Source organism: Macaca nemestrina, chromosome 5 (assembly GCF_043159975.1).
Source record: "Macaca nemestrina isolate mMacNem1 chromosome 5, mMacNem.hap1, whole genome shotgun sequence".
In the NCBI taxonomy this organism is placed as follows: domain Eukaryota; kingdom Metazoa; phylum Chordata; class Mammalia; order Primates; family Cercopithecidae; genus Macaca; species Macaca nemestrina.
In genome coordinates, this window is record NC_092129.1 from 80,786,743 (window position 1) to 80,814,123 (window position 27,381).

A 27,381-nucleotide genomic window follows, 5' to 3' on the forward strand; every position below is an offset into this window, starting at 1 on the left:
AGGCTGAGGTGGGAGAATCACCTGAACCCAGGATGTCAGGGTTGCAGTAAGCCATGATGACATGACTGCACTCCAGTCTGGATCACAGAAGTGAGACGAAAAGACTTTGGGGGACTATTGGGAAGATTTGATTCTATTTTGCAAAGTGAGAAGGACATGAGATTTGCGGGGCCAGGGACACGATATAGTTTGGATGTCCCCTCTAATTCTCATGTTAGATGTAATTCCCAGTATTAGAGGTGGGGCCTTTTGGGAAGTGACTGGCTCATGGCAGTGGGTTTCTCATGAATGATTTAGCACCCTCCTCTTGGTGCTATCCTCATGACAGTGAGTTCTCAGGAGATTTGGTTGTTTAACAGTGCATGGCATTTCTCCTCTCTCTTTCTTGCTCCCGCTCTTGCCACGTGATGTGCCTGCACCAGCTTCACCTTGCACCATGAGTGAAAGTTCCCCAGGCCTCCCCAGAAGCAGTGTAGATGATGGCACCATGCTTCCTGTACAGCTTGCAGAGCCATGAGCCAATGAAACTCCTTTTCTTTATAAACTACCCAGTCTCAGGTATTCCTTCACAGCAATGCAAGAACAGCCTAATATACATGCAGACCTCATGAGTACAATACTGCTGATGCTGCGTCAGCACCACTGTTATTATTCTGGTTACTGCTGCTACTGCATAAGAAGCTCAACTAGCTCTGCAAGGTCCTGGAAGTCCATAGACCATTTGAAATTGCTGAATTAGCTGCTGATGCCTCTGAGGCCCAGGTTCCCCACTGCCGACCCAACTATACTCCTATTGCAGCAGACTTCAGTGATTTGAAAGTTCCTGCCATTGCCAGAACCTAAGTTAAAAGAGAAAAGTAGTATCTCTCTTCCTCCCCATTCTCATCTTTATTTTCTTTCATTGGTAGAACCTAGCCAGAAATGAGTCGACAATGGAGTTCAGGAAATGTTTTTAGGCTTGCAGCCTTTTGCAGTACAGAGGATAGCAAAGTGGTGTGAAAATGTTGCTGGATGCTAAGAGACAAAAAGCCAATACAGTGTCCTTGCATGATCTTTGAGAGTGATTTAAATCTTGGCTGATTTAATCAGTAGAAAATCTCTGAGCCTACATCAGGATGCTTTCTTTCAAAGATGGCCACCTATGATTGACAACTCTTATGCAGTAATTTATTTTCAGGGGCAACCTTTCTTGAGTGTGTACAGGGAAATTACATTCACAACTCCAGAGAGTACCACTTACATGGAATATCATGTAAATAATGTCCCTTGGAGTTGGGTTTTTTTTTTTTTTTTTGTAATCACAGCGACCCTGTTGCTTCTCAGTGTTCTGTTTTTGGTACATATTTTTAAATGGCTGATCTGTTTGGAAGGAGTAAGAGTGGAAGGAGTAAGAGTAAGAGCAATGTAATAGCAACTCTTTCTTTTAGCAGGACCTGTCTAGTCCACCTTACTGCCCACACTAAAAACTTCCATGTAGTACTTTGACAGAAACAAAAACAGAAGCGGTTTTTCTTTCTCCCTTCCCCACGAGAGAGCTGGGAATTCTGTCAATTATCTTTCAATGGAATTTGAGCTACCCCAAGACAGGGCTTAGGTACTTTAGATTGTCTTAAGGGTTGGGGCAAATCCCTAAATCGGCTTGGCACTGGACTTTTTGAGTTTTACGGAACACTGACTCTCCACAGTGCAGGGTATAATGGACTGAATAAAGACAAAACTTCCTCAGAACATATTACTTTGCAGAGGCTGTAATGCTACATTGTGGTTTACTGATAAATGGTTAAACTATAAATGTCAAATAAGACCAGCACGGTAAACTTGAATATAGGCTTCATTCTTTTCTTTTCTTTTTTTTAGATGGAGTCTCACTCTGTCACCCAGGCTAGAGTGCAATGGCACGATCTCGGCTCACTGCAAGCTCCGCCTCCCGGGTTCATGCCATTCTCCTGCCTCAGCCTCCCAAGTAGCTGTGACTACAGGTCCTCACCACCACGCCCAGCTAATTTTCTGTATTTTTAGTAGAGACAGGGTTTCACTGTGTTAGCCAGGATGGTCTCGATCTCCTGACCTCGTGATCTGCCCACCTCGGCCTCCCAAAGTGCTAGGATTACAGGCATGAGCCACCACGCCCAGCCAGGCTTAGTTCTTTCTAAATCAAGATAGCAGTGAGTATTGCATGAGAGAAGCAGTAGCAAATGGAAAAGCAATTACCTGGTTGCTACTCAGTTAACTCCAGAGAAAACTGGAGAAAACTGATCAGGGTGAAGAACCTGGAACATGTAGGTCAGATATTCTGCTTAGTTTACATTAATTAGAAAAGCACCAAGAGAGGCTGGGTGCAGTGGCTCACACCTGTAATTCCAGCGCTTTGGGAAGCTGAAGTGGGTAGATCACTTGAGGTCAGGAGTTCGAGACCAGCTTGGTCAATGTGGTGAAACCTCATCTCTATTAAAAACACAAAAAACTAGCCGGGCGAGGTGGCGGGCGCCTGTAGTCCCAGCTACTCGGGAGGTTGAGGCAGGAGAATGGTGTAAACCTGGGAGGTGGAGCTTGCAGTGAGCTGAGATCGCGGCCACTGCACTCCAGCCCGGGCGACATAGCGAGACTCCGTCTCAAAAAAAACAAAAAAAAAACAAAAAAAAAACCCCACAAAAATTAGCTGGGCATAGTGGTGGCGCCTGTAGTCCCAGCTACTCAGGAGGCTGAGGCAAGAGAATCACTTGAACCAGCAGGCAGAGGTTGCAGTGACCCGAGATTGTACCATTGCACTCCAGCCTGGGTGACAAAGCAAGACTCTGTCTCAAAAAAAAAAAAAAAAAAAAAAGCACCAAGAGGATAATCATTAATTATCCTAGAGTTTTACAAATTCCAATGTAACTTAAAATTTGTAACAATATCCTAAAGGCCACAAGATGAAATGTTGCTCCATGAAACTCTCTCTGCAGTTGTCCAACCCTGATTTTCTGCAGTTTTCATGTGCTTACCTGTCTCCATACTATCTTTTTGTGCTTATCTTTACTTTTCTTGATATGAGCAAAGCTGTGATGCTGTGTGTCCATCTTGCTTTGTCTATCCCATTTTCCCCCTTTCTTTTCCTTCCTAAACTCCTCCCTCTCTAACTTTATACCCAATCATTTTGAACTGACACATTTTCTATTATACGTTTTATTTATTGAATAGTTTTAAGTTATCAGTTCTCCATTTAAAACAGTGGATGAATAGATCATTCATCTTTTTGTACTCTTTTTCTACTTAAATGAAACAAGTTAATTTTTTATGCAGGGGGCCACACCTGATTTTTCTCCTACAATTGGTGTAAGAAAAAAGATTCCTCTCTCCTGATTTAAAAGCATTCCTATCTTAGGAACTTCATTAGAAATGCTTTATGTAAGTTCCATGAACTGAAGTAGAAAAATACTTCAGATTCTTGATTTACTTTCTCTGCCCACATTTTTAATCTGGATTGAATTCAGCCCTATCCTCTCATTTTAGTGCTTAATTCAGCCAAGCATTAAACTGAGAAGGGGAAGAATGAGGTGGAGACCTGGATTTCACAGCTGTAATTCCAGACACTTCAGATCTCCTTTCAACCATATGCCTATGCTGAGAGTAGGGTATTAGAAGGGAACAGTTAAGGGCTGGCACGGTGGCTCATGCCTGTAATCCCAGCACTTTGGGAGGCCGAGGTGGGTGGATCACGAGGTCAGGAGATCTAGACCATCCTGGCTAACACGGTGAAACCGGTCTTTACTGAAAATACGAAAAAAATTAGCTGGGCGTGGTGGCGGGCGCCTGTAGTCCCAGCTACTTGGAAGGCTGAGGCAAGAGAATGGCGTGAACCCAGGAGGCAGAGCTTGCAGTGAGCCGAGATCGCGCCACTGCCCTCCAGCCTGGGCAATAGAGCAAGACTCCGTCTCAAAAAAATAAATAAACAAACAAATAAAATAAAGGAACAGTTATAGTTTCTGAAAAGGTCAGATCTATGAATTTAGTATGGACTACAGGTCCAACAATAGTCTCTAGAGCCAAATCTTCTCTTGTAAATTGTTTGAAAACAGAAGAAAACTATGGAGAAAGTCTTTTCAGTAGACAGATAATTACTGCCCAATCTTACCGGCATCTGTCCATAAGGTTTGGACAATTCTCTCTCAGGACAATCTTATTCTTAATTCGGAGTTAGTTCTGAGGTTCCTGTATCTTCTGTTCCCACTCAGAATTAAAGAATCTTAGATTCTTTTGAAAATACCTGACCCAACTGCCACAATTTCTAAATTAAAATATTGATGATATGACGGACCCATTCAAAGTTAGGAAACCAGTTAGTGACAGAGCCTGAAAGAGAATCTTACTTACTCTTATCCTAGGTGCTATTTCACATTTCGTGATGCCTTGCAAAGATTAGATATACAAGAATACATAAGAATTTCCACTAAAGGTCACACTGGAAAAAGCAACATAAATCTTTGGGGAAACATAGTCTGAAATGACTGCACTCCGCCAATTAGTCAGTATGTTAGCTAGCTACCTGGTAACCAGAGTCAGATTAAAGGGTGGATTATCCAGGCAGCACTCAAAGCATCCATCTCTAAGGGGTGCTAACAAGATGACACCCTTGTGTGAATTAGAAAAATATCCTTTACCTGGGAAGGTGCAGCCCCTTGAGACTAAGACACCCCTTCCTCCAGGTGAATGTGCCAGCACCTGCTTGCAGTGTGGCAAGTGGAGAGTGAGATGTATTTCAGTCCTCACTTTGCCCCTTGGGTGGGCATCCTCGTGCATTTACCAGAAATCCTCTCTTGGAGACCACATGTGGATGGAGGTTGCTTTCATAAGCAACTCAAGGTGGGTAGAGACAGCCAAGCAGCAGTAAATGATCACTAGCCTGCCTTCTTCGGAGGGTGACTCTGCTTAACTGAGTGGGCACAAAGTTTGAGGTCAGAAGAGAGGCTGAGAGCTGCCCTGGAAGTCCTTCTACGTCTCGGCTCACCCTCATTCCCCCAAGGGCCTAGGGTTCTGAGTTAGAGCATGAGTTACCATGGTGTAAATTCTACAATTCCCCTGAAAACAGTCTACGTGTCAGAGGTCACAGAGTGCTCCGGTTTTTATTCTGGAGGTAGCACTTCCATTCTGATATAGTTCAAATACTTCCTTTCTCTTCATTGTCTATGGATAAAGTTGACTTTGCAGTCAACTGATGAATATGAATTTTGTATTGTCTTAGCTGTGTGATGACTTTGAACTAATTCCCTTAAAGCTGCTGAGATTCCTTTTCCTCATCTGTAAAATGGTCTTTGCTATAACGATTAAAGGAGACAACACATTGGCAAACGGAAGTGCAACTGATGTGGCCGATGGGAGGGGAAAGGGTGCTCTCCCATCTTCCCTCCCACTCCATCTCACTCCAGGTGCAGCTAACCTACTGCTGGGAGCCTATTGCACTGTCTGTGCCACTACAAACCTTTAGCTCTCAGGGCCCAGAGGAACTGGGCACCAGAATGGTTGACTGAAAGGGAAGAGAGGATGATACCTGAGGTTTGATTTGTCCTTTGGGTACCACAATTTCCACATTGTCTTTAGGTCCTGCTAAATTGAAGTTTTACCAGCTAACGGGTGCCCCCTAGACTCTACAGTATCTCTACTTATTTATGAGTAGGAGGGCCGTCAGAGTGGTTAAGAATGAGCATTGGTATTGGAGAGACCTAGGTTTGAATTCTGGCTCTACTTTTTCACTTTTTGTGAAGTCCTGGGCAAAAGTCAGTCCCAGTTTTCCTTAACTATAAAATCGGGACGTTAGTTCTAGATACTTTCCTGATAACATTGAAAAAAACAATAAGCATAGTTTGCTGATACATTGAAAAAAACACTCAATAAGCATTAACATTATCATTAGGGGGTCTGCTGGGTCAAGTGCTCCTGGGTTGCTCTTTAAAAAAATCCATCACAGTGGCAGAAGGAGACAATGCCTGCCAGTCCCTGCGTCAGGTGACAGCTAGGGAAGGCAGGAGGTGGGGACTGGAATTGGGACTTCTGGGCTGTAGCGGGCTATGCCCCTGTGTTTGCACGAAGTTTGTTATCAATAGCGTGAGCTCTCCCAGAATTGAGAATTTTCAGATTGCCCAAGGAGGGGGTATCCGGGATCAGGCGCAGAAATGATGACACATCACTATGAACGGAAATGGTGAACTAAGGGTGAGGCGTGGAATTGGGACCATATCACAAAAGAGATGGAGGACACAAGTTTACAATAGTTACCATGTCCACTTAGACTCAGGACGTGAAGGACTTTCTGGTTATACCTATTCTTTCTTCCAGGACTTTTTGGAAGCCAGGGATAGAAAACATACTGGGCACACACTATATCCCTGATGACTGGGGCTATAAAGTCTCTTCTGGGTGGTCCAGGAAGAACGTACCGCTGCTAGCCCGAGGATGATGACATGTAACTATTAAATTTTCATGGGTTTGAGGTCAAGCATCTTGTCTAACATCTTTTTTTCCCCATAAACAGTAGGTGTTCAATAAACAAGCATGACAGCAAGAGGGGAAATGAGGAACAGGCAGGATAAATAAAATACCCCCGATGAGTTCCAGGCCTCTTAATCTTGGTCCTTTCTCAATTGGTAAATCTCAAATAAGGGCTCAGCCGTAGTCCTGCCAACACCTCCAAAGCATCTCCATAGTACGGATGCTAAACCACCCAGTGTCCACCAGGGGTCCTGGGATGAAGGGAGACGTGTTTCTTTCACGGTCATCATGATCGATTACTTCTTCCCTTCACGTCCAGAGTCGCAGGCAGTGGACATAAGGTCACTTCCAGCCCTCTGCTTCCAAGGCTGGGGAGAGGCAAGGTCTCCCTTCGCCGCCGTACCCAGCCCGGGAACAGGAAGGCTGGGAATAGTGACGGGCTCCATCAGCAAGGAAACCCAGGGGCTTCACTCTCCTACAGGCAGTCCTGCGAGCGCGGCCAAAGCGAGGCAGGGCACTGGGGCAGGCGCGGGGACCCAGCCTCGGTGAAGGGACTTGTACCAGGCGCAGAGGCCGGGCAGGCGGCCGGGCGTGGGCGAGCGCGTAGCCGGCGTGCCTCCATGCGCCCGGGCGGCGCGGGCGCGGCCGGCGCTCCTGCAGAGGGAGCTGTGCGCCGGGCTTGGCGCACGCTCGGCACCGCCCGCTCCCTCTTGCCGCCGCCGCCGCCGCTGGGCCCGCCCGCCGGGGAGGGGCTCCAGGCCTCGCCGACAGCGGCTTCCTGCTTTCTGCACGCCCTCGCCGCCGCGCCGCCAGTCGGTTTGTGCTAGCTGTGGCCGTGAGCCGCCCGCGCCGCCGCTGCCTGCGCCCCAGCCGCGCATCGCGGTCAGTCCGGCTCGCTCAGGTCCGCTCCCGAAGCCCGCGCCCCTCCACGCTGCCCCCTGCCTGTTCCCGGCCATGCTGTCCCTTCAGTACCCCGACGTGTACCGCGACGAGACTGCCGTAAGTACCCCTGCCCCCGCCCACAGGGCTCCCGGGCGCAGGTGCCCCGCCGGCCTGACCCGTGGCGCTCGCAGCTCCTTTCCCTGCAGCCCTTTGCCCCCCCCGCGTCCCTCCCCTCCCCCTCGGCCTTTGTTTGGGAGAATTGGGCCAGGGGCGCGGGGCTCCTCTACAGCACTGGGGCCCCGCGGGCGGTCACTCTGCTAGTGCTGGCGGCGGAGTCTGTGGGCAGCGCCGACCGGCCGCTTTCCAGAATCAATGGGGTCAAGGGCAGACGCCCGGGTAGGAATGAGTGTATGTAGGGAGTGGGAAGACAGACGGTGTCACTGCTTTTTTGACTGGCGAAGCCTCTTGCTTAAATATGGTGGTAGGAGAAAGTGTCCGCTGGTGTGTGCGTGTGCGTGTGCGTGTGATATGATGTCACATTTAAAAACGAAAACAAACTTTTTAAAACTTACACTTTAAAAGTCCTTAGAGTTGAAGTATATTCGTTCGATTTTAAAAGGTGTGTTGAGCGCCTACCCTGTCCCAGGTCGGATGATGCGCATTGGGCCTTGGGGGTGCCGGAGACCCAGACAGAAATGGGGAAGGCGGAGCAGTGACCCCATAGTGTGGCCATGCTGATCTATGTTTTCTTAAACAAGAGAAGGAGTTGAGAGAGGGTGAGAGGAGGTCTTAGAAGGGAGAGGGGTTGATCTTTTTCAGAATAAGTAAGTTTTATCTAGTGGCGGGGTTGACCACCATTTGCCTAAGCTGCAGATGAACTCAAGGTAACTGTTGAGATCCAGTAGGCGGAATTCTGGGCAGACACCTTTTTTGTGTAAACGTGAATTTGACGTCTTAAGAACTGGATTGCATCCACATGTTGTGGCCATGATTCTCTTACTAATAGCTACATTTCTCAGATTACTTAAAATATAATCAGAATGAGTATGTATTTGTGTAACACAGTTTTAATGTTTTTCTGTTTACTTTCCCGATTTATGCCAGAAAGTGTTTACTTTAAAGCACGTGTTACATTGGAGTAAAGGGTGCTGACGCTTTAAAGGACATATTGTTTTAAATTAAGACTTCCAAGTGACACCGATGCATTCATTCATAGTTTCTTTGACCAGGGGCCATCTGGTAACCATGTTTTCTCAGTCTTCTCAGCTGCTTGCTTATTAAATTTACCCTAACGGCTCAAGAAGCTCTATTCCTGTGATTTAAAGGGTTGTTTCCTTTGTATATGGGAGTAAAGTGATCCTGCTGTAATGGAGAAAGAGGCTGGACTAAATGAAAAGACCAGAGTGCTAGTTCTGGTTCTGCCATTCACTAGTTAGGTGACTTTTAGCAGCTCTTACCTGTTATGGGCCTTTTTTCTCTATGTGAAATATTTGGACTGACCATAGGACTTAACTTGCTTCTGCAGTAGGAATGTTGTCGTTCATTCATTCATTCATTCACGTGACAGTCTAGCTCTGCAGTGTTCCAGACTAGTAATGGGAAGACATGTGACTATTTGGTTCTGGTTCTTGAGGTTCAGAATATAAAGAACTACCCATTCTGTGGTTTGATAAGTGCAGTTTTAAGTTTGTTTTTAGAGTTACTTGTTAGTTTTTCACCACCCTGGGTGCCTAAGTCCTACAGTTTATTTATCTGTATTTAATAGTTCATGAAAGGTTTAAGTGGGGATTTTATGAAGACATCTAAGAGATTATAAACAATTAACTCGGAAGGGTATACTGTGGATTTTAATACACTCCACTTCCTTCTCATTAAACAACTCATGGTAACTCGAAGCCTCGTGGCCAAGGGAATGCAGCTCTGGCCCAGTCTGAATCCTGTTCTGTGGCTCCCTCAGCCTACGGTGGAGTATCTTTTTTTTTTTTTTTTTTTTTTTTTTTAACATTAAGGTTTGGTTACTAAGCCCTAGGCTTGACTTAGGTATTTGCTTAAATTGTAACCTTTGGTTTCTAGGATGGGTTTGTTTCTCCCCAGTATCAGCTGGGGATTGCTGTAGCTTTCTGTCTCTTTCACTTGAGCACCTTCATCCACATGCTCAGTATTCTGCTGAAAGTGTTGGAGCATTGAAACCGTTTTGGTGGAGTTCTGCCTTTTTGGGCAGAAATTTGGAAGCCATGACACTTCTTGTGCAATGCCATTGACCACTGCTTAAGAGAGTTGCTATCCGGAAGTACAGGCCTACCACAGGGGACTCGCACTCTGATAGAAGGGGATTTAGGATGAGAGGAGAACACAGAATAGGATGGGACTAATTTCCATCAGGAGGAGGAGGTATTATGTAAAATGAGTCTGGAAGTTGACCAGTTGGGTAAGGGACAAAGGACATTCCTGATCCTGTGACTAAAATAAAGTCATAGCTGGGCAGACCTGGATGGTTGCAGAATTGCATTTGTTTGTAGGGTGGCAAGAAGGCCATTCTGACCAGACCATCAGTAGATGGATAAACTTGCATGGGGCTTGAAAGATGACCAGGGCAGGTTTGATGGGTCCTGCCTGCTGTGTGTACGAGTCTGCACTTTGTCCTGAAGGCGGTGGGTGAACTGTTGAACGCTACAAATGTCGAACAGGATTAAGTAGTACAGTACCTTATCAGGGCTCTATTTTTAAAGCCTCTTGGGGAGATCAAGAATGATTAGCAAACTTAAATCAGGTGGAAGAATTTGATTCGAGGGACGTGGCTATAAGACACACCCACCTCATTTGTAGGGTGTGGTCTTAGAAAAAATTGGAGGTGGGGAGTTGTGACTCCTGGGATTGACTGTGGAATTGTCCTAGAGAGAATCAGTTTCTTGTCCTAGTTAAAAATACCTGATCAATAACTTCCATCTGCTGTAGATGGTGGTGCCTGGTATGAGCAGATAGGGCTGCTTGGTGTAAATTTCTGGATATGCCTGAATTTAGTAACATAATCCAGGAACACTTTTTAAGTGTCTATTCTGCCCCCTCTGATGAGTGTTTGGGGAAAACGGTGGGCTAACTGCTTTAGTCTCAGGTCTGGTTCTGAACTTGGTATGGTTCTGGGCATGTTACCCAACATTGTCCCTGCTGTTGCTTCTAGAAGTGTATGATTGAAAGATGCTTTACAATTCAAAATTTTCTGATTTCTTAATGCTAGGAAAAGAAGATTGTTATTTTAAGCCTATTTTGTAACCATTTCAAGGTGTGTAAAATGTAAAAGACTTGCAGATGAGAAGAAAAGGATAAAAAGCTTTTGTTCGGTGGTGACAATCTGCTGAAATTTAGAGAGGTCAGGATTGAAAATTGGTAACTTTATGAAGACCCATCAGGACCTGGCTTTAGTCAGGTTTTAAGTTCCTTGCTCTTGTTTTTATGTCTCTTGCTCAGTCAGTTGTTTAATGAGAATATATACGGAGTGTTCTGGCTTACCTGCCCATTTATCCAGTTGTGCATTTCCCCAGGAGTTCTTTCAGCTGGCATCAGACGAGGACAGATGTGGAGGGCCCAGTGTTGTAAGGGCCAGGGAGATTGTTCTCACCTAGCCAGCAGCCACACTGCAACTAGAGCAGCGCTGAGCTTTCTTTAGGAAATAGCCCTTACCTTCTGGCCTTATAGAACAAAGCAAGGAGACAGATTAAAAATTCATCTGAGATAGAGGTAGTCTTCCCAACAGCCTTATACAAAAAGCCTTAACCAGAATGTTGGAGTGGTTCAGAGACTTGATTGGCAAGATATTGTCAGTGTGGTTTCATTAATGGGGTTAATCTTTTTGTTTTGTTTTGTTTTTTGAGATGGAGTCTTGCTCTGTTGCCTGGGCTGGAGTGCAATGGCATGGTCTCAGCTTACTGCAACCTCTGCCTCATGGGTTCAAGAGATTCTCCTGCCTCAGCCTCCTGAGTAGCTGAGATTACAGGCACCTGCCACCATGCCCGGCTGATTTTTAAATTTTGAGTAGAGACAGGATTTCACCATGTTGACCAGGCTGGTCTTGAATTCCTGACCTCAAGTGATCTGCCCACCTCAGCCTCCCAAAGTGCTGGGATTATGGGTGTGAACCACCACACCCTGCCCTAATGAGGTTAATCTTGATGGTATCAGGTGGAGAGATTTTGTAATGATTTTTACTGCTGGATAATACTTTTGGCATAAACACTTGAGGAGTGGTGAAAACTGCTTGTACTTGCTCCTTCAGATGCCTTCAGGTGGCTTCTAAGGCCAGGCCTTAGAAGCTCCAGAAAGCTTCCTTTAGGCTGGGTTCTACTTATATTAAGCAGTTTTATTTCCTCCAATATCGTGGTAACCTGAATGGGTGATGCTTTTGCACCTTCTTTTTGTAAACATTAAAAAAAAAGCATTTCATAACAATAAAAAGGAAGAAAGGCATTAGTTTTAAAATGTTTTGCCATTGCATTTAAGTCAGCTTTTTAAACATATGTCAATTAGAATCATTATACTGCATATTAGTAACTTGCTTTTTGGCAGTTTAGACTTAAAAGCAAAACTGACTGGGCTATATTACAAGGAGATTTTCTAATCATTGGGAAGCTCAGTGGAACAGGAGAACGAGCACGTGTGTGTGAGCCCCCTCCCTGACGTGCCCTTCTTATGTGCCCACTGTATTGTCCACTGTATTGTGTCATTCTGTGCTTGGCTGCTGACAGCACGTTTTCAAGTTTCTTTAGCACAGTGGCAGGTCTTTGTTTTGTGTTGTAGGGACAGAGCGGTTTCCTGTTCTGACCTTTCATCTTTCTTTCCTCTCTAGCTAAAACATTCTTTTCATGAAGGGTGGCTTGACACCTTTGAGAACCTGCCAACTTTGGTTCATGTGGTAATTTGGGCAGACATGTTGCCAGTGAGCCAATTAGTATTTTTGTCCATCCTTTTCGTATTTCTCCATTACATTTAAAAAAAATACCAGTTTTAATCGGGGTTAGAGAGTAATTATCTAATACCTCATTTTGTCTTCTACAGGTACAGGATTATCACGGACATAAAATTTGTGACCCTTATGCCTGGCTTGAAGACCCCGACAGTGAACAGACAAAGGTAATTTGGTTTCTAATTAAAGATAAGGCAGCCCTAGTAGCTGGCACCAAACTCTAAATGTCAGTTAACTACAGCTTTTCCTTTCTGGTGTTCTCCTGGGTTTTCTGCCATGGGATGGTGAGTATACCTGTTGTTACCACTACTTTTTGTCAAGTGATTCATGGGGAAAAGACGAAAGCATGGCTTAGTCCCAGAGAAAGTCATGTAAGTGTTTCAGATAATGTTTATGGTTCATAGTGACACTGATGAGCTATTTTAAGTGAAAATATCGGAAAGAAAACTGATTTTTGCCAAAAGAAATATTGAAAACCTAGATAGAAATGATGTTAAAGGGAAAAATTACCTCAATGTTTTTTTCTAAAGAAAAGAAAATCTTGTATATGAAATGAGTATCGGTCTTGAAAACTGAATACTGTCCTTAGATTGCTTATTGATGTCAACACAACAACAATGAAACAAAAGCTAAGTAGTAAAGGGGCAGAGGGGAGCATTTTCTGCCCTAAAAACAAAGCTTTTGTATTCTTTTGGAGAAACAGTATTTCAAGGATCCTGCTGAAGTCTCGTCTCATTCAGTAATGAAGGTGGCCCTAAGTCCTATGTCCCACAGACATTTTTCACCTTTTGGAGTGCCTGGGAGTTGTCACTTATGTATGCTTTTTTTTTTTTTTTTTGAAGACAGAGCCTTACTCTGTCACCCAGGCTGTAGGGCACTGGTGCGATCTTGGCTCACTGCAACCTCCACCTCCTGGGTTCAAACAGTTCTGTGCCTCAGCCTCCCGAGTAGCTGGGATTATAGGCATGTGCCACCACACCCTGCTAATTTTCGTATTTTTACTAGAGACAGGGGTTTCACCATGTTGGCCAGGCTGGTCTTGAACTCCTGGCCTCAAGTGATCCTCCCGCCTCGGCTTCCCAAAGTGTTGGGATTACAGGTGTGCACCATCGTGCCCAGCCTATTTATATATACTTTATGTAGTTAATTAGGTTTGCTTGGGTCGGGGAATAGTGTTTCTCAAGTTCATCTTAAGTTCTTTGATTCTTTTATTTATAACCATAGTTCATAATACTTAGTACATATTTACAATTTATAATATGTTCACCATCCTGAAATTTATTCGAGCTTCTTTAGAGTCGCAGGGTACATTTCCCATTAAAAAAAAAAAAAGATGTTAAATGGCACTCTAGGTAGTTTTTCAGGCCAGTCTTCAAACGCCTGTGTCTTAACTCCACCTGTTTCCTGCGGTCCCTTGCCACCGTATATACCAGTGTTCTCTGGAGACCTGAATTCAGATTTGCCAGAAAAGCATCCCTTCCTGATGTGGAATTGCCCATCTCCCCACTGGGACAAGGAAAGGGATGGAGTGAAGAGCTTAGCCGGAGCATGATGGTATATGGAGAAAAGAAGAGAAAGTAGAGGTAGGGGAGTAAACCATATGATCATCTCTTTCTTCTTCCTTTAGTCTCAAGCACTGGCTCACCTGCTTTCTGCCATCCTCACCTGTTCTTCTTGAGTAGCGTCTCTCCTTAGCCCACTGCAAACCTCTTAACGACTTCTTTTTATCCTTTGTCCCTAAAGTTAGCACGCTGCTATTTTGAGATTTCCCAGTGGTTTTTACTTTTATCTGCAATCCTACATTCTTTCTCTAACTCCCTTCAAGAAAGACAAAGGTCTCATGGATGAGAATCGTTGATATTTGGGGTTTAATTTTTCTTCCCGGAAGCACTGGGTCATAGTAGTGGATGGGTAGACATTCCAAAGTGAGAAACACAGGAGTATCTTTAGGAATGGTGGTGGCTGTAGCTCTGCAGGTAAGTCTGGGGAACAGAGAACAGGTGTGGGGTTACCTCCCCACTTCATCCCTGCCATAGATTACCTTGATTGTTCAGCACTGGACTGAGACAGAGGGATTGGGTCTGGGAGTGGAGAGTCACACACACCTGCCTAACCTGTACAGGCTAGAAAGCACCAGGGAAAGGGTGAAGTTCTTGTACATCTCTTGGAAAACTGTCCCTAAGACGTGATGATTTCTTCGCCTGAAGTATTGGCTGTAACCTGGATTTCTACAGCCTTTGATGGTGATTGAGCACTGTCAGAATGACCCAGATTTTATCTGTTAATGAATGTATACTTTGCTGTTCCTTAGTTGATAATGACAGATTCGTGGATGACAAGCCACTTAGTAGTGGATATCAAGCTTCCAGTTAGTGGATGAAACTACTAATTAATGATCTTACAGTCAGCTCTTGGTAGAAACTAAGACATTGGAGTGTACACTGTTATTTTTGTGGTATACGTTTCTTGGATGCTTACTATGTGCCAGGCACTTTACCGGGAGTAAAGTGCATATCTGCATATCCTGTTTCATTTGATTCTCAAACTCTGAAATAGATATTTTTATTTCCCCCGTTTTACAGATGAAGAAATAGAGGTGCCAAGTGATTAAGTATGTTGTCCGTGGTTACTCAGCTAGTAAGTGTGTAGTCAGGGGTAACCCAGGTAGACCAGGTGGTTATCAATTACACGTTAAAAAATAAGTAAAAGTAAAAAGACTGGGCATAATACTTTGTAGATGCAAGCTAAAGGAATTTATTCATGTCTGTGCTTGCCGTGTGCGTTTGTAGGCCGTCGTGTGTGAACCCTGGGCCAGCCCCTGCTCTCATGCTGACCTGTTCTTTTTTTAAAACATATATATTTTAAATTGTAATAATTCAGAGTACTGTGATCTTACATTCTTCTCTGACTTCATATTCTACCATGGCAATTTTTCATGTTAGAAAGCAATCTTTACAGTCCAGAATTTTAATAGTCATACTATTTCATCAGGCGGATGCACGATATTACGCCTAATGACTTCTGTTGGAAATTATTGTTTTCAACTTTTCACTATTACAAATAATGTCCCAAACACGCGCTTTTCTAGATCTCCACATTTCTGACAATGACATGATTACTTGTTGCAGTAGCCTTGAAATCTCTTCTCCATTCTCAAGTATTTGCTTTTTGTCATTGCTATCAAATGCGTTCCTTTTTCATTATTGATGGCATATATGAGTGTTACTGACTCTTTTGTTAGATACCGAGTCTTGCTCTCACCCAGGCTGGAGTGCAGCCATCTTCTGGGCTCCAGCCGTCTTCCTCCCTTAGCCTCCCAAGTAGCTGGGACTACAGGTGCATACCGCCACACCCGACTAAACTAGCTACTGCTACTGATTTTATATTTATTTTGTATCTAGTTCCCTTACTGAACTCACTAAATTTTCAGTTATTTCCCTTAGATTTTTAGATACATAATCATATAACATATAATCAAATTTAGTGATAATTCTATTTTCTCTTCCTACGAAATTTTGGTTATTTTATATATTTTGTACCTAGTAATTTTTTTGAACTCACTGATTCAAATAAGTTTTCAGTTATTTCCCTTAGGTTTTCTAGATACATAATCATATAATCTACAATCAATTATTATTTTCTCCTCTACCAAATTTTGGTTCAGGTCTTATTGAATTGGTCAAAGCTCTGCAAAACACGTACGAATAGTAGTGACAAAGAACTTTCTAGCCTAGTGTTTAAATTGTTATTTTGAATGATATTTGTCATCTTATTTAAGCCTTGTTATTCCTACTTTTAGTTTTGGATTTCAATTTCTTTTTAATACCAATCAGGATAATTATATAGCTTTACTAATAATATTAAAATGTCCTTGAATTCGTGTGATAAAATTCCATTTTTTGTTATCTGCTTTTATGTTCCTTACAACTGTATTTACAAGAAATGTTGGTCAATATCCTGTTATCCAATATTATAACCACTAGCCACTTGTAGCTCCTGAGGACCTGAAATGTGGCTAGTCTGAATTGATTATGTGTTGTAAGCATAAAATACATGCCGGATTTCAAACACTTAGTTTGAACAAAAAAATGTGAAATACCTCAATATTTTATATGGATTATATAAAACCAGTCAGGACATTAGAAACATCTGTAGCTCTCTTATAAGATCTGAAATAGAGTTTCTATTTAATCTAGTATTTAATACAGGTTAGCCAATCCTGACACTGCCTAGCATTTAAGGTTATATCCTTTATAAAACAAAATCAGAGAAGACTTGTAATGGAAAATTCTCAAAAACAAGGTTGAAATGATTTGTGTGTAGTGGATTACATAAAATATATTATTGAAATTTTTTTTTCCTTAATGTGGCTACTAGAAATTTTTAAATTGTATATGTAGCTTGCATAATGTATCTACTGGGCAGCGCTGCTCCTCTGTTTCTTTACAAAATATCTCTGTTAACATTTTTCCTATCAGCCTTAGATTTGCTTCAGAGAATCAACTGAATTGTGTGTTATCTTGTACAATCTGAAGCATTTGCTATAAAATAGCAATATGGGCCTTGACAGCTAGAAAAAATTCATCCAGATTCAACTGTCCCTCTACCCCCTGCCTCGCCCCTGTTTTTGAGAATTTTCTGTTACAAGTCTGCTCTGGTTTTGTTTTATAAAGGATATAGCCTTAAATGCCAGGCACTGTCAGGATTGGCCAACCTAAATTAAATACTAGATTAAATCTGAGACCTACTGATAGCATTTTAGATCTTGTAAAAGAGCTACAGATGTTTCTCACTTCTTGACTGGTTTTTATTGGAAATGTAATAAACAGCTTTTTATTTGTTTTAGAGGCTCTGTAAAGATTCTCCTTTTTATAGCAAGGTATGGCTAATACACCTTTGTGTACATGCTAATAACCATAAATAGAAAATGTTCATGCTGCTTTTCTGCTCTTATGAAAAACACACCATACATTTTCAGTCTGGGACCAAAATTTAACTCATCAGATCCAAGATGGTAGACTCACTGGCATCAATAACAAGCCTGTCTAGGGACGAATGAGAGGTATGCATGGAAGATGCACAGGAAAGGCCCCCTCTGACACCTGAAGTATGCTGTCTGAACAGGTCAGCATGGGGCCGGCCGCAGTGGTTCACACCTGTAATCCCAGCATTTTGGGAGGCCGAGGCGGGTGGATCACCTGAGGTCAGGAGTTCAAGACCAGCCTGGCCAACATGGCAAAACCTCATCTGTACTAAAAATAGAAAAATTAGCCGTGCGTGGTGGCACACGCCTGTAATTCCAGCTACTTGGGTGGCTGAGGCAGGGGAATCACTTGAACCCAGGAGGCAGAGGTTGCAGTGAGCCAAGATCAAGTCACTGTACTCCAGCCTAGGTGACAGAACGAGACTCTGTCTCAAACAAACAAACACACAAACAAAAACTAAATTTGTAAAAACTGGTCTGGGAGAACTATATGGAAATACAAACTGAACACCAAAAGTAAGGTAAAGGAAAAACTTTGAGTTAGAAATCCTTCAGATTCCTACTAAGTATAATATGCTGTTTAAGTGCACGTTAACACAGTGTAATTTCACTGATGTAAATGGGATATCAGGGTAACCATGGTAGCGTTAGCATGAAGCGCCAGAGAAGGCGGTTTGCAGTCCTTAAAATGATTTGAGGCCAGGTTTGGTGGCTCACACCTGTAATCCCAGCACTTTGGGAGGCCGAGGCAGGCAGATCATGAGATCAGGAGATCGAGACCATTCTGGCTAACATGGTGAAACCCCATCTCTACTAAAAGTACAAAAAATTAGCTGGGCATGGTGGTGGGCGCCTGTAGTCCCAGCTACTCAGGAGGCTGAGGCTGGAGAATGGCGTGAACCCGGGAGGTGGAGCTTGCAGTGAGCCAAGATTGCGCCACTGCCCTCCAGCCTGGGCGACAGAGTGAGACTCCGTCTCAAAGAAAAAAAAAATGATTTGAAGACTAGATAAGTAGGTCCCAATAACCAGGCATGTTTCCTAGTCCGCACGCATTTCCAGCTTATCCTTTGTAGCTTGGAGAAGGAAGTTTGATGCAGTCTTACCTTACGCCGTGTTTGGCAACTTGAGCCTCCAGTGTGTGAACAACATGTGGTTGACTTCCTAAACTTTACCTTTCTAAATTTCCCTCTGGTATGTGTCCTTATTTCCCCTGGTAAACAAATAAGCAAACCCCAAACCCCACACTTTGCCTTAGCTCTTCTGAACCGCCTTCTTCCTTTCAGTCGGTCTCTTGGTCCCCTTAGGGCGTGTGCCCTGTTCAGATCTTACTTTATCATGGGCTCTCTCCCTCTCTTTCCCTGCCTGTCCACAAGCCGCTTTCTGCATGCCTGTTGACATAGTTGAAAGCACCCTTTTCTTTGTACCACTCCCAGTAACATCTCCCATTAGCATAAACTATTTTCTTCAAGATCAGTGGTGGCCCAGTGGCCAAATCCAGAGACTTCTAGAAATCAGGCTAGGCACAGTGGCTCACACCTATAATCCCAGCACTTTGGGAGGCCAGGATGGGAGGATTACTTGAGCCCAGGAATTTGAGACCAGCTGAGATGACATAGTGAAACCCTGTATCTTTATTTTATTTATTTATTTGTTTATTTTTGAGACAGTCTCATTCCATCACCCAGGCTGGATTGCAGTGGCACAATCTCAGCTCACTGCAACCTCTGCTTCCTGGGTTCAAGCGATTCTCGTGCCTCAGCCTCCTGAGTTGCTGGAATTACAGGTGCCCACCACCACCTGCCAATTTTTTGTATTTTTTGTAGAGACCGGGTTTTGCCATATTTGTCAGGCTGGTCTTGAACTCCTGACCTCAAGTAATCCTCCCGCTTCAGCCTCCCAAAGTGCTGGGATTACAGGTGTGAGCCATCACACCGGGCCTTTGTCTCTTTAATTAAAAAAAGAAAAGTGTGTGTGTGTATGTGTCTGTGTGTGTGTGTGTCTGTGTGTGTGTGTGTATGTATAAAACCAGAGACTTAGATAAATCAGCGTATATTCCTCACTAGGGAGATGGACCTCATGTCCATTGCGAATTGTAGAGTTGGGACTTGCAGGCAAGGAGAATGCTCTTCCGTCAAGCCCTGCTTTTTTACATTGCTTTCATCATGGGGGCAGCATCTCTCCGATCACTGGGGGAATGCTAAGTTAGCATTTATTCTTCCTGGCCTCTTTACCCGTGTGGTACCAGGTAGTCTATATTGCGTAATTTGCTCCCCTTCCTAGTAGTGATACTTGCTTGGTTTTGCAACCCAGGGGTCCAGGTAGAAGCAATGTTCTTGTAATCTCAGTCTCCCCATTTTACCCCATCTTATTGTGTCTTCAGCCTTTTAGCTGAATGTTCTAGAAGTTGTTACTGAGTTACTGAAGGAGAAATACACAAAAGAAAAATTTACACCCTTCAAGGGGTGACTGCCTTAACTGTAACTGATTGTCAGGTCTGGCTCTCACAGAACTGTCCTGGAGCTTGGGCACATGAGTTAGCTAAATGTAGAATATCAGTGGCATTTATCTAATAACTTTTTATTCTCCCTGAGTGCCGCCCTGGGCAAAATGAGAGTAACAGCAACTCCGTTTCCTTCACAGACCTTGAGAAGAGAACTCTAACAGAATTAGAAGAAAATATTTTTATTTATATTCGTTCCATCTGAAAAATAAGATAAAATAACCATTTGTTTCGGAGAGGATGAAAGGAATATAAATGTAGATTTCTTTTCTGGGACATGTGAGTTCCCACTTTTCATTCTCTCATTGACTAGCTGGAAGTGACCCCGTTACACCAGCTGATTAAGGGGCTATGGCAATTAGAACAGAAATCCTTCAGGATTGCAGGATAAGAATCCTGGAAATGTCACCACCTTCTCCCCCTGTCTCAGTACTGTTTCTTTCCTTGGCAGGAAAGATTTAAATCTTAAAGGACTTCAGATCATATCTGGGATATTTAAATCCTAGGATTTCTATGTAGGTATTTTAGTGTCACAGAGATCAGCAGAGAACAAAGTTTGTGTAGGAAAACATCTGCTTTCCCTGGTGCCCTTCATTGTCTGTCCTGAAGTCTTTTTATTTGTTTCTTTGCTTGCTTGCTTTTGTTTTTGGTCTCTGCGGTTAACCTTAAAGTGTGTAGCTTGAGGAGTTTCTGTTCTTTCTGGTGTCAATTTCGGTGAGTCTGGCCTAGGTCTGCCTGGATCATGTGCTTTCCCTAGTCCAGATCCAGAGCCAGCTTCTCGAAGAACTGGTGCTTAGCTAGGTGAGCAGGGATTGATCTGTCTGATTGCCTTTCCCCATCTGGCCACTACCTTTTCAGGCTAAAGGAGAGCTATTGGGGTGGAAGCTTGCCCTCAGGAAATTCCAGTACATGAGGGGCTGGTTAAATGTCTCTAAGCCAAAAGCCAGCAGTTAAAGCTTACTGATGGAGCTGCCAATCACCAGAAATTACAGGTATAAAAGGCTGGTTTTGGTGTACAGTGTTCTTTGAAAACTTTGTAATAAACCGGGGGTATCTCTGTGGATAGTTCCTTCATTCTGTGAGTTGGCAGGTATTTCTGATGTTGCTTCTGTTGCAAGGCAGTGTGGAGGAATGGAGTATTTGCTGGATGGTACTAGAAGTCAGAAGATACAAATTGCAGTCTTTGGTCTTCTGTTTTCTTGTCTATGACTGTAGCAAGCTGTCTAATCTAGTATTCATTTTCTTCATCTATAAAGAGTTAAAGTAATATTCATTCATTTAGCTCCCAGTTATGATAACACCCAAGTGAGAAAATGTATGTAAAAATCCATATACAGCAAAGTTCCGGTCAGACGAAGACGGTGCTGCTTGGGCGTTGCAGCTTCCATGTATCGGGGTATAGACTTTCTGACTCTAGTCTCCTAATTGCTTAGTCAAAATGTTTGACTTTAAAGACTCTTACCTCTTTTTATTTTTATCCACAAAACTAAGCCGATTTTCGTTTTGAATTCTAGATTTTTCACGAAAAGATACATTCTGAACATTGTTTTTTCATTGGAACTGTGACTTGTAAGTGTGGTTTCATTGTTCTCAAGTGTAGTGATGAAACTAGGCCAAAGATTACTTAAAGGCAATAGCCTTAAAGTAGCGTCTTTTTAAATTGATGCCTTTGAACCCCACTGGCAAAACTGGCCTGTGAGACGCCTTCCACCCATTCATTCATGTTCCATATATGGGCCTGGATTGAGAATTACTGCTGTATGTATCCCTGCTCTAGTAGATACGGGAAATGTGTTTAGTAACCATTTTACCACATAGTATCTCAGTCTTTAAGACTTCTAAGGTCTTAAAAGTCTTATTACCTTCTGTGGGAATGTTTAGCTTTATTACAGTTTGTAAACATACTTCTCATAAATTCATGAGGAAATAAGTATTTAGGGAATACCTTCCTTCTGATCTCTGGATGGGATAATTGTCAAAAGAATGAGGAAGTTGCTGGTACTGGGCTACTCTTAATCACTACATTCCCTTTTCCCCCCACCCCCACCCCCCAATCTCCTTTCTCTTGCTTTCTGTAATAGGGTTTTTGATGCAAGTGGCAAAAACTGATTCTGGGCAAGTTAGGCAAATAGGCATTTATGGCAAGGATATGAAGGCAGCTTGGAATGGACCAAGGGCCAGGCTCTGAGCAGGCAGGAATGTCACTTTTCACCCAGCATTGCTATGGCTTCAGTGATCTCCAGTCATTCAGCCTGCATCTCTTTTTCAAGTGATGGTATCCCAAAAGAAGGAGTCTTGATTGGCCAAGCTGTGGGTGTGTGCTGGCCCCTTGGCTGTAGTGCAGCAGTAAGGGAAGAGATTTGGTAGAAGCCTCAGGGACTCTCTTTGGCTTCTGCAGTGGCAGCCCAGCTACCTGCTCCACTTAGAAGGGAGGGCACGAGGGAGGGAGAATGGATGCTGGCTACCCCAAGTGTCACATGCCTGTAGGTTTCATTCTCTCTCTTTTCTCCATATGTGCTTCATTTCCTTTCCTCCTCTCTCCTTAGTTTATCTGTGTGCTCCCTGTGCTGAGTATTGGGTTAAATAAGGGGGATGCGGTGTCGTAAGTAAGTCAGATGCCCATACCAGCGTGGAATTTGCATTGTAGCTTGGGAGGACCAGAGATTGAAGATGGGCAAACCACCTGATCTCTGCGCTGCTAGAGATTGGAGCAGTAAGGAGGCCAGGCCACATCTCGTAGCACAAGCTTGTCCGGCCTGCGGCCCACTGACCACATGTGGCCCAGGATGGCTTTGAATGCGGCCCAACACAAATTCGTAAACTCTTAAAAAACATTCTGAGATTTTTTTTTTTTTTTGGTGACTTTTTCTTTTTCTTTCTTTTTCTTTTTTTTTTTTTTAAGCTCATCAGCTATCATTAGTATTAGTGTATTTTATGTGTGGCCCGTGACAATTCTTCTTCTAATATGGCCCGGGGAAGCCAAAAGACTGGACGCTTCTGTTGTAGAGGTTAAGACTCCAGCCCCATTGGTTCGCTCTCAGGGAAAGCTCCATTTTAGAAAAGCACACCCTAAATCATTGATGAATTGTTTCAAGTACTTGTATACATTTAATGTTGCTGTTTTCTCTGTAAGCAGTTACTCAGCTTTGGTTTCAGTCATCTGAAGTTTTTCAGTGAAAAATGCTGGCATCAGATATGGTATTTTTGGGAAAACAGCTGTTAAAAAGTGAACATCTAAAGAACTACGATAACTGATTTCTTTCAACTTCTTTTTTGTTTTGTTTTGTTTTTTGAGATGGAGGTTTGCTGTGTCACCCAGGCTGGAGTACAGTGGCAGATCTCCACTGTAACCTCCACCTGCCGAGTTCAAGCAATTCTCGTGTCTCAGCCTCCCGAATAGCATGAGTAGGTGGTACTACAGGCATCCGCCACCACGCCTGGCTAATTTTTGTATATTTAGTGGAGATGGGGTTTCACCATGATGGCCAAGCTGGTCTCGAACTCCTGACCTCAAGTGATATGCCCACCTGGGCCTCCCAGAGTGTTGGGATTACAGGCATGAGCCACTGCACCTGGCCTTAACTTCTTTTTTCCCCCACCGTGTTTAGGTGCCTAATTCACCATCCCATTCTGCCATGTTCAGGGGAGAAAGTACTTAGCCATAAAAATGACCAGGGCACTTGTTAAAAATACAAATGCTCAGGCTTCAATCTGGAGCATTGGATTTCAGTATAAATCTGTTCTCCAGGAGCCCCACTCCTCACCCTCAGGTAATTCTTCAGACCCAGAAAGTTTGGGAAAACTTCCCTAGGGAATACTTAGATTGCTTGATTAAAGAACAATTATAGGATGCTGCGGTGGCTCACAGTGTAATCCCAGCACTCTGGGAGGCCGAGGCGGGCAGATCACGAGGTCAGGAGATCGAGACCATCCTGGCTAACACAGTGAAACCCCCTCTCTACTAAAAAATACAAAAAATTAGCCGGTCATGGTGGCGGGTGCCTGTAGTCCCAGCTACTTGGGAGGCTGAGGCAGGAGAATGGTGTGAACCTGGGAGGCGGATCTTGCAGTTAGCTGAGGTCACACCACTGCACTCCAGCCTGGGCGACCGAGTGAGACTCCGTCTCAAAAAAAAAAAGAATAATTATAATACCTTTCATTTTTTTAAGGGCCTATTCATAAGCAGCTAAGTTCTAATAGATGCCTCACTGTTGTTTATAGCATCTTTGTAAATTAGTGTTAATGGTTCCAGTTTTTCTCATTGGGGGAAATCAAGGCATGTGACAAAATTTCTGGGACTCTTCCAGATCCTCTGACCATTTGAATCAGCTCTTCATTTAATCATATACGTGACTCTCTGGACCTCCAGTTGTACTTCCATAAAACCTCATAACTTTCTGCTTGTTCTTGTCCATGCCAGCACCTCCCTGGGTCCTGCATACACTGCCACTGAGCTAGATGTTCAGTAACTTCCTAACTTGTCTCTTTTCTTCCAGACTTTTCTTTTTACTCTGCTCCCTCTAGCAACTAATGAGAACCCTTAGAGATGTTGGAACCTCTGCCTGTTCATAGGAAGGCAGTGTGTATAGTTGTTAAATGAGCAACTTTAGAGGCAGAAAGTCAGGATTGAATCTTAGCCCACAATTTTATTAGACATTGGTCATGTTGGTTTTATTTTTTTTTCTTTCTTTGAGATGGAGTTTCTTTCTGTCACTAGGCTGGAGTGCAGTGGCGCAATCTTGGCTCACTGCGATCTTTGACTCCCTGATTCAAGCAATTCTCTTGCCTCAGCCTCCTGAGTAGCTGGGATTACAGGCATATGCCACCAGGCTCAGCTAATTTTTGTATTTTTAGTAGAGACGGGGTTTCACCATGTTGGCCAGGCTGGTCTCGATCTCTTGACCTCGTGATCTGCCTGCCTCGGCCTCCCAAAGTGCTGGGATTACAGACGTGAGCCACCATGCCTGGTCCGACATTGGTCATGTTTTTTAGCCTCATTTTTCTGACTTGTAATTTGGAGAAAACCACCTCATATAATTGTTAAAATTAAATGATAGTGTTTTTGAGCCATTTAGCAAAGTAGTAGGCACACGGTAAGTGCTTAATAAATGCTCACCATTGCACTTGTTATTGAGCAGTGTAAATAGTATGGAAATTACGGTTTTTGATAATTTGAAAGACTTCATCCTTAGAGTTATCTGGGACAAGTTCTTTTATTGCAATTAATTCTTGGGCTCTTTCCCCCCATTTTGTTTCACAGTCATTGCTCTGTTCAGTTCTGCTTTCTTTTTGGATCAATTTTAGTCCTTTGTATTTCTTAGTAAATTATTCATTTCATTGAGATTTAAAAATTACTAGCATGAAGTTATATATAATATGCTTTTAAAATTTTCTGTTGTTATTTTTAAATTTTTTATTTTAATGCTTAAAGTTCATTCTTTCTCATAAAACGCCTTTATTGTAAAGAACTTGTTCAGTCATCCCCAGCCAGCCCTGGAGCAAGCTTCTGGTCAGCTCTCCTCTTTCCAGCCTGCTCATGGTCATCCAGTCCCATCTCGTTCAGAAAACCAGAGGCTTCCAAGGAAAGCTGTGTTAGTCAGGACACTTGATTACTGGTACCTGAAACCCAACTCAGACCAGCTCACATAAAAAGAGGAGCTGAGTGGCTCATGTTATTGGGGTTCAGGGTATAAGTGCCTTTAGGCACAGTCCGATCCGGGAGTGCATGTTGTATTTTTGGGAACCTGTCTTTTTCTCTAAGGTCATCTGCTTTTCTCTGATAATTTTATTTTTCCAGCAGCTGTTCCTATGTGGTAGAGAAAGATGGGTCTTGTCTCTTTGGGTTGCACACAATCCTTGCAGCCCCAAGTGTCTTAAGTTGAGATAACTTCTGTCTTCAAATACTCATCTCTGTCCCTAAAAAAGGATTCTGATTGTTTTGCCTGGGTTTACTACTATCACTATTTTGTTGACTATTGCCTGTGGGTTAGAATTGATGGAGAGACTTTGCTTATGAAAATGAACAGGGTTTACTTATATAAAGAACATGGAAGGGAGTTAGCATAGTTAGAATACAGACAGAGGTGTCTGTCACATTTTCTATGACAGATGGAGGTACAAGCGACCAGTACCCAGAATCCTCACTGAGAACGCTCAATTGCAGATGATACGATCTGATGAAGAAAGAGGGTAAACCTCAAACTCTCTGAAGGTATAACTCTCACCATTCCAGCCAGATGTTCCTCATCAGTCACAGTGTGATCACTGCCCTTCAGTACCTGGCATAACCAAGCATGAGCACTCAGTCTCCTAAGCCTGCTTCCTGCATGCTCCTGAGTTCAGTAGTGCAGGACTGGAAGAGGCTGGCTCCCTGATGTGTGAGTCATGCCAGAAAGCCCTGAGATCAACCACAGCCTCACCTGCTTGAGGTCCTGCCCAGCCCTGGTCTGGGGTAGGGACATTCTGATTGACTGGCAGCAGTCACACCCTTTCCCCCCAACTATCAGTGGGACTTCATACAGCACCAGAAAGAAATAGATGTCATCTCCAACAGTGTTTGCCACATCCCATGAGCCTTAATGTGTGATAGTCTTGTTTTTCTTAATTTTTTGTATTTTCTAAGTAATCTTGTTACAGTTTGGATTTCCTCATTGATACAGACTTATTCAGGAGAGGGAGGATATGTGTGTTTAATGTCCTCATGATCAGATATTTAGTTAGGTTTGGATTTGAGGTACAAATCACCTCTTCAGGTTTTTTTGTCAGGAGAGTATACACCAAGGAACAGAGCCTAAAGGGGTTAAAATTGGCCGGGCGCGGTGGCTCAAGCCTGTAATCCCAGCACTTTGGGAGGCCGAGACGGGCGGATCACGAGGTCAGGAGATCGAGACCATCCTGGTTAACACGGTGAAACCCCGTCTCTACTAAAAAATACAAGAAACTAGCCGGCCGAGGTGGCGGACGCCTGTAGTCCCAGCTACTCGGGAGGCGGAGGCGGGAGAATGGCGTGAACCCGGGAGGCGGAGCTTGCAGTGAGCTGAGATCTGGCCACTGCACTCCAGCCTGGGTGACAGCGAGAGACTCCGTCTCAAAAAAAAAAAAAAAAAAAAAAAAAGGGGGTTAAAATTTCAGTTTTGAGTGGGCTCCCTGGTCGTGACGAGTATTGAGAACAAGGCTTGAATGTCAGGTCAGAGTGATGGTTTCTGCTTCCTCCCCAGTTGACAGTAACTGGCCCCAGTGAGGGAACGAGTTGATTTACCCACACGGGGACAAGCAGAGAGGTGGAAAGGGGCCTAACGGGGCTTCTAGAAGGCCCCGCCTAGCCTGCTGGTCATGTGCAGCTAGAAGCTTACTATGATCCCTTTTTACCCAAGAGCAGGTGGTCCCAGGGAGAAGAGATGGGCCCACTCTGGGTTTTTTACGTTAAAGTTGAGCCCAAAGGATTTTGGACTCTCACTGACTGAACGAGAATATTTCTCCAGCTTGAGAATGAGCAGGTGGGTGCTTGTGGGCCAGGAAAAGAAAGCACTTCATGGGGTGAGGTTAATGGCATTGTGGTCAAAACTGTGACCTGAACAAGCTTTTCTTTCTGGG

At 43.7% G+C, this 27,381-nt stretch overlaps 1 protein-coding gene across 1 annotated transcript in view; it reads left to right on the top strand.

The window, feature by feature from the left end:
• The first annotated feature begins 7,241 nt into the window (after nucleotides 1–7,241).
• Nucleotides 7,242–27,381, top strand: part of PRE (prolyl endopeptidase) — a 134,730-nt gene continuing 114,590 nt past the window's right edge. Inside the window, exons 1-2 of the mRNA XM_011736419.3 lie at nucleotides 7,242–7,464; nucleotides 12,397–12,471. Of these exons, the coding sequence (XP_011734721.1) occupies nucleotides 7,420–7,464; nucleotides 12,397–12,471 (120 nt within the window). The 5' untranslated portion in view covers nucleotides 7,242–7,419. The remainder of the gene's footprint in view (nucleotides 7,465–12,396; nucleotides 12,472–27,381) is intronic.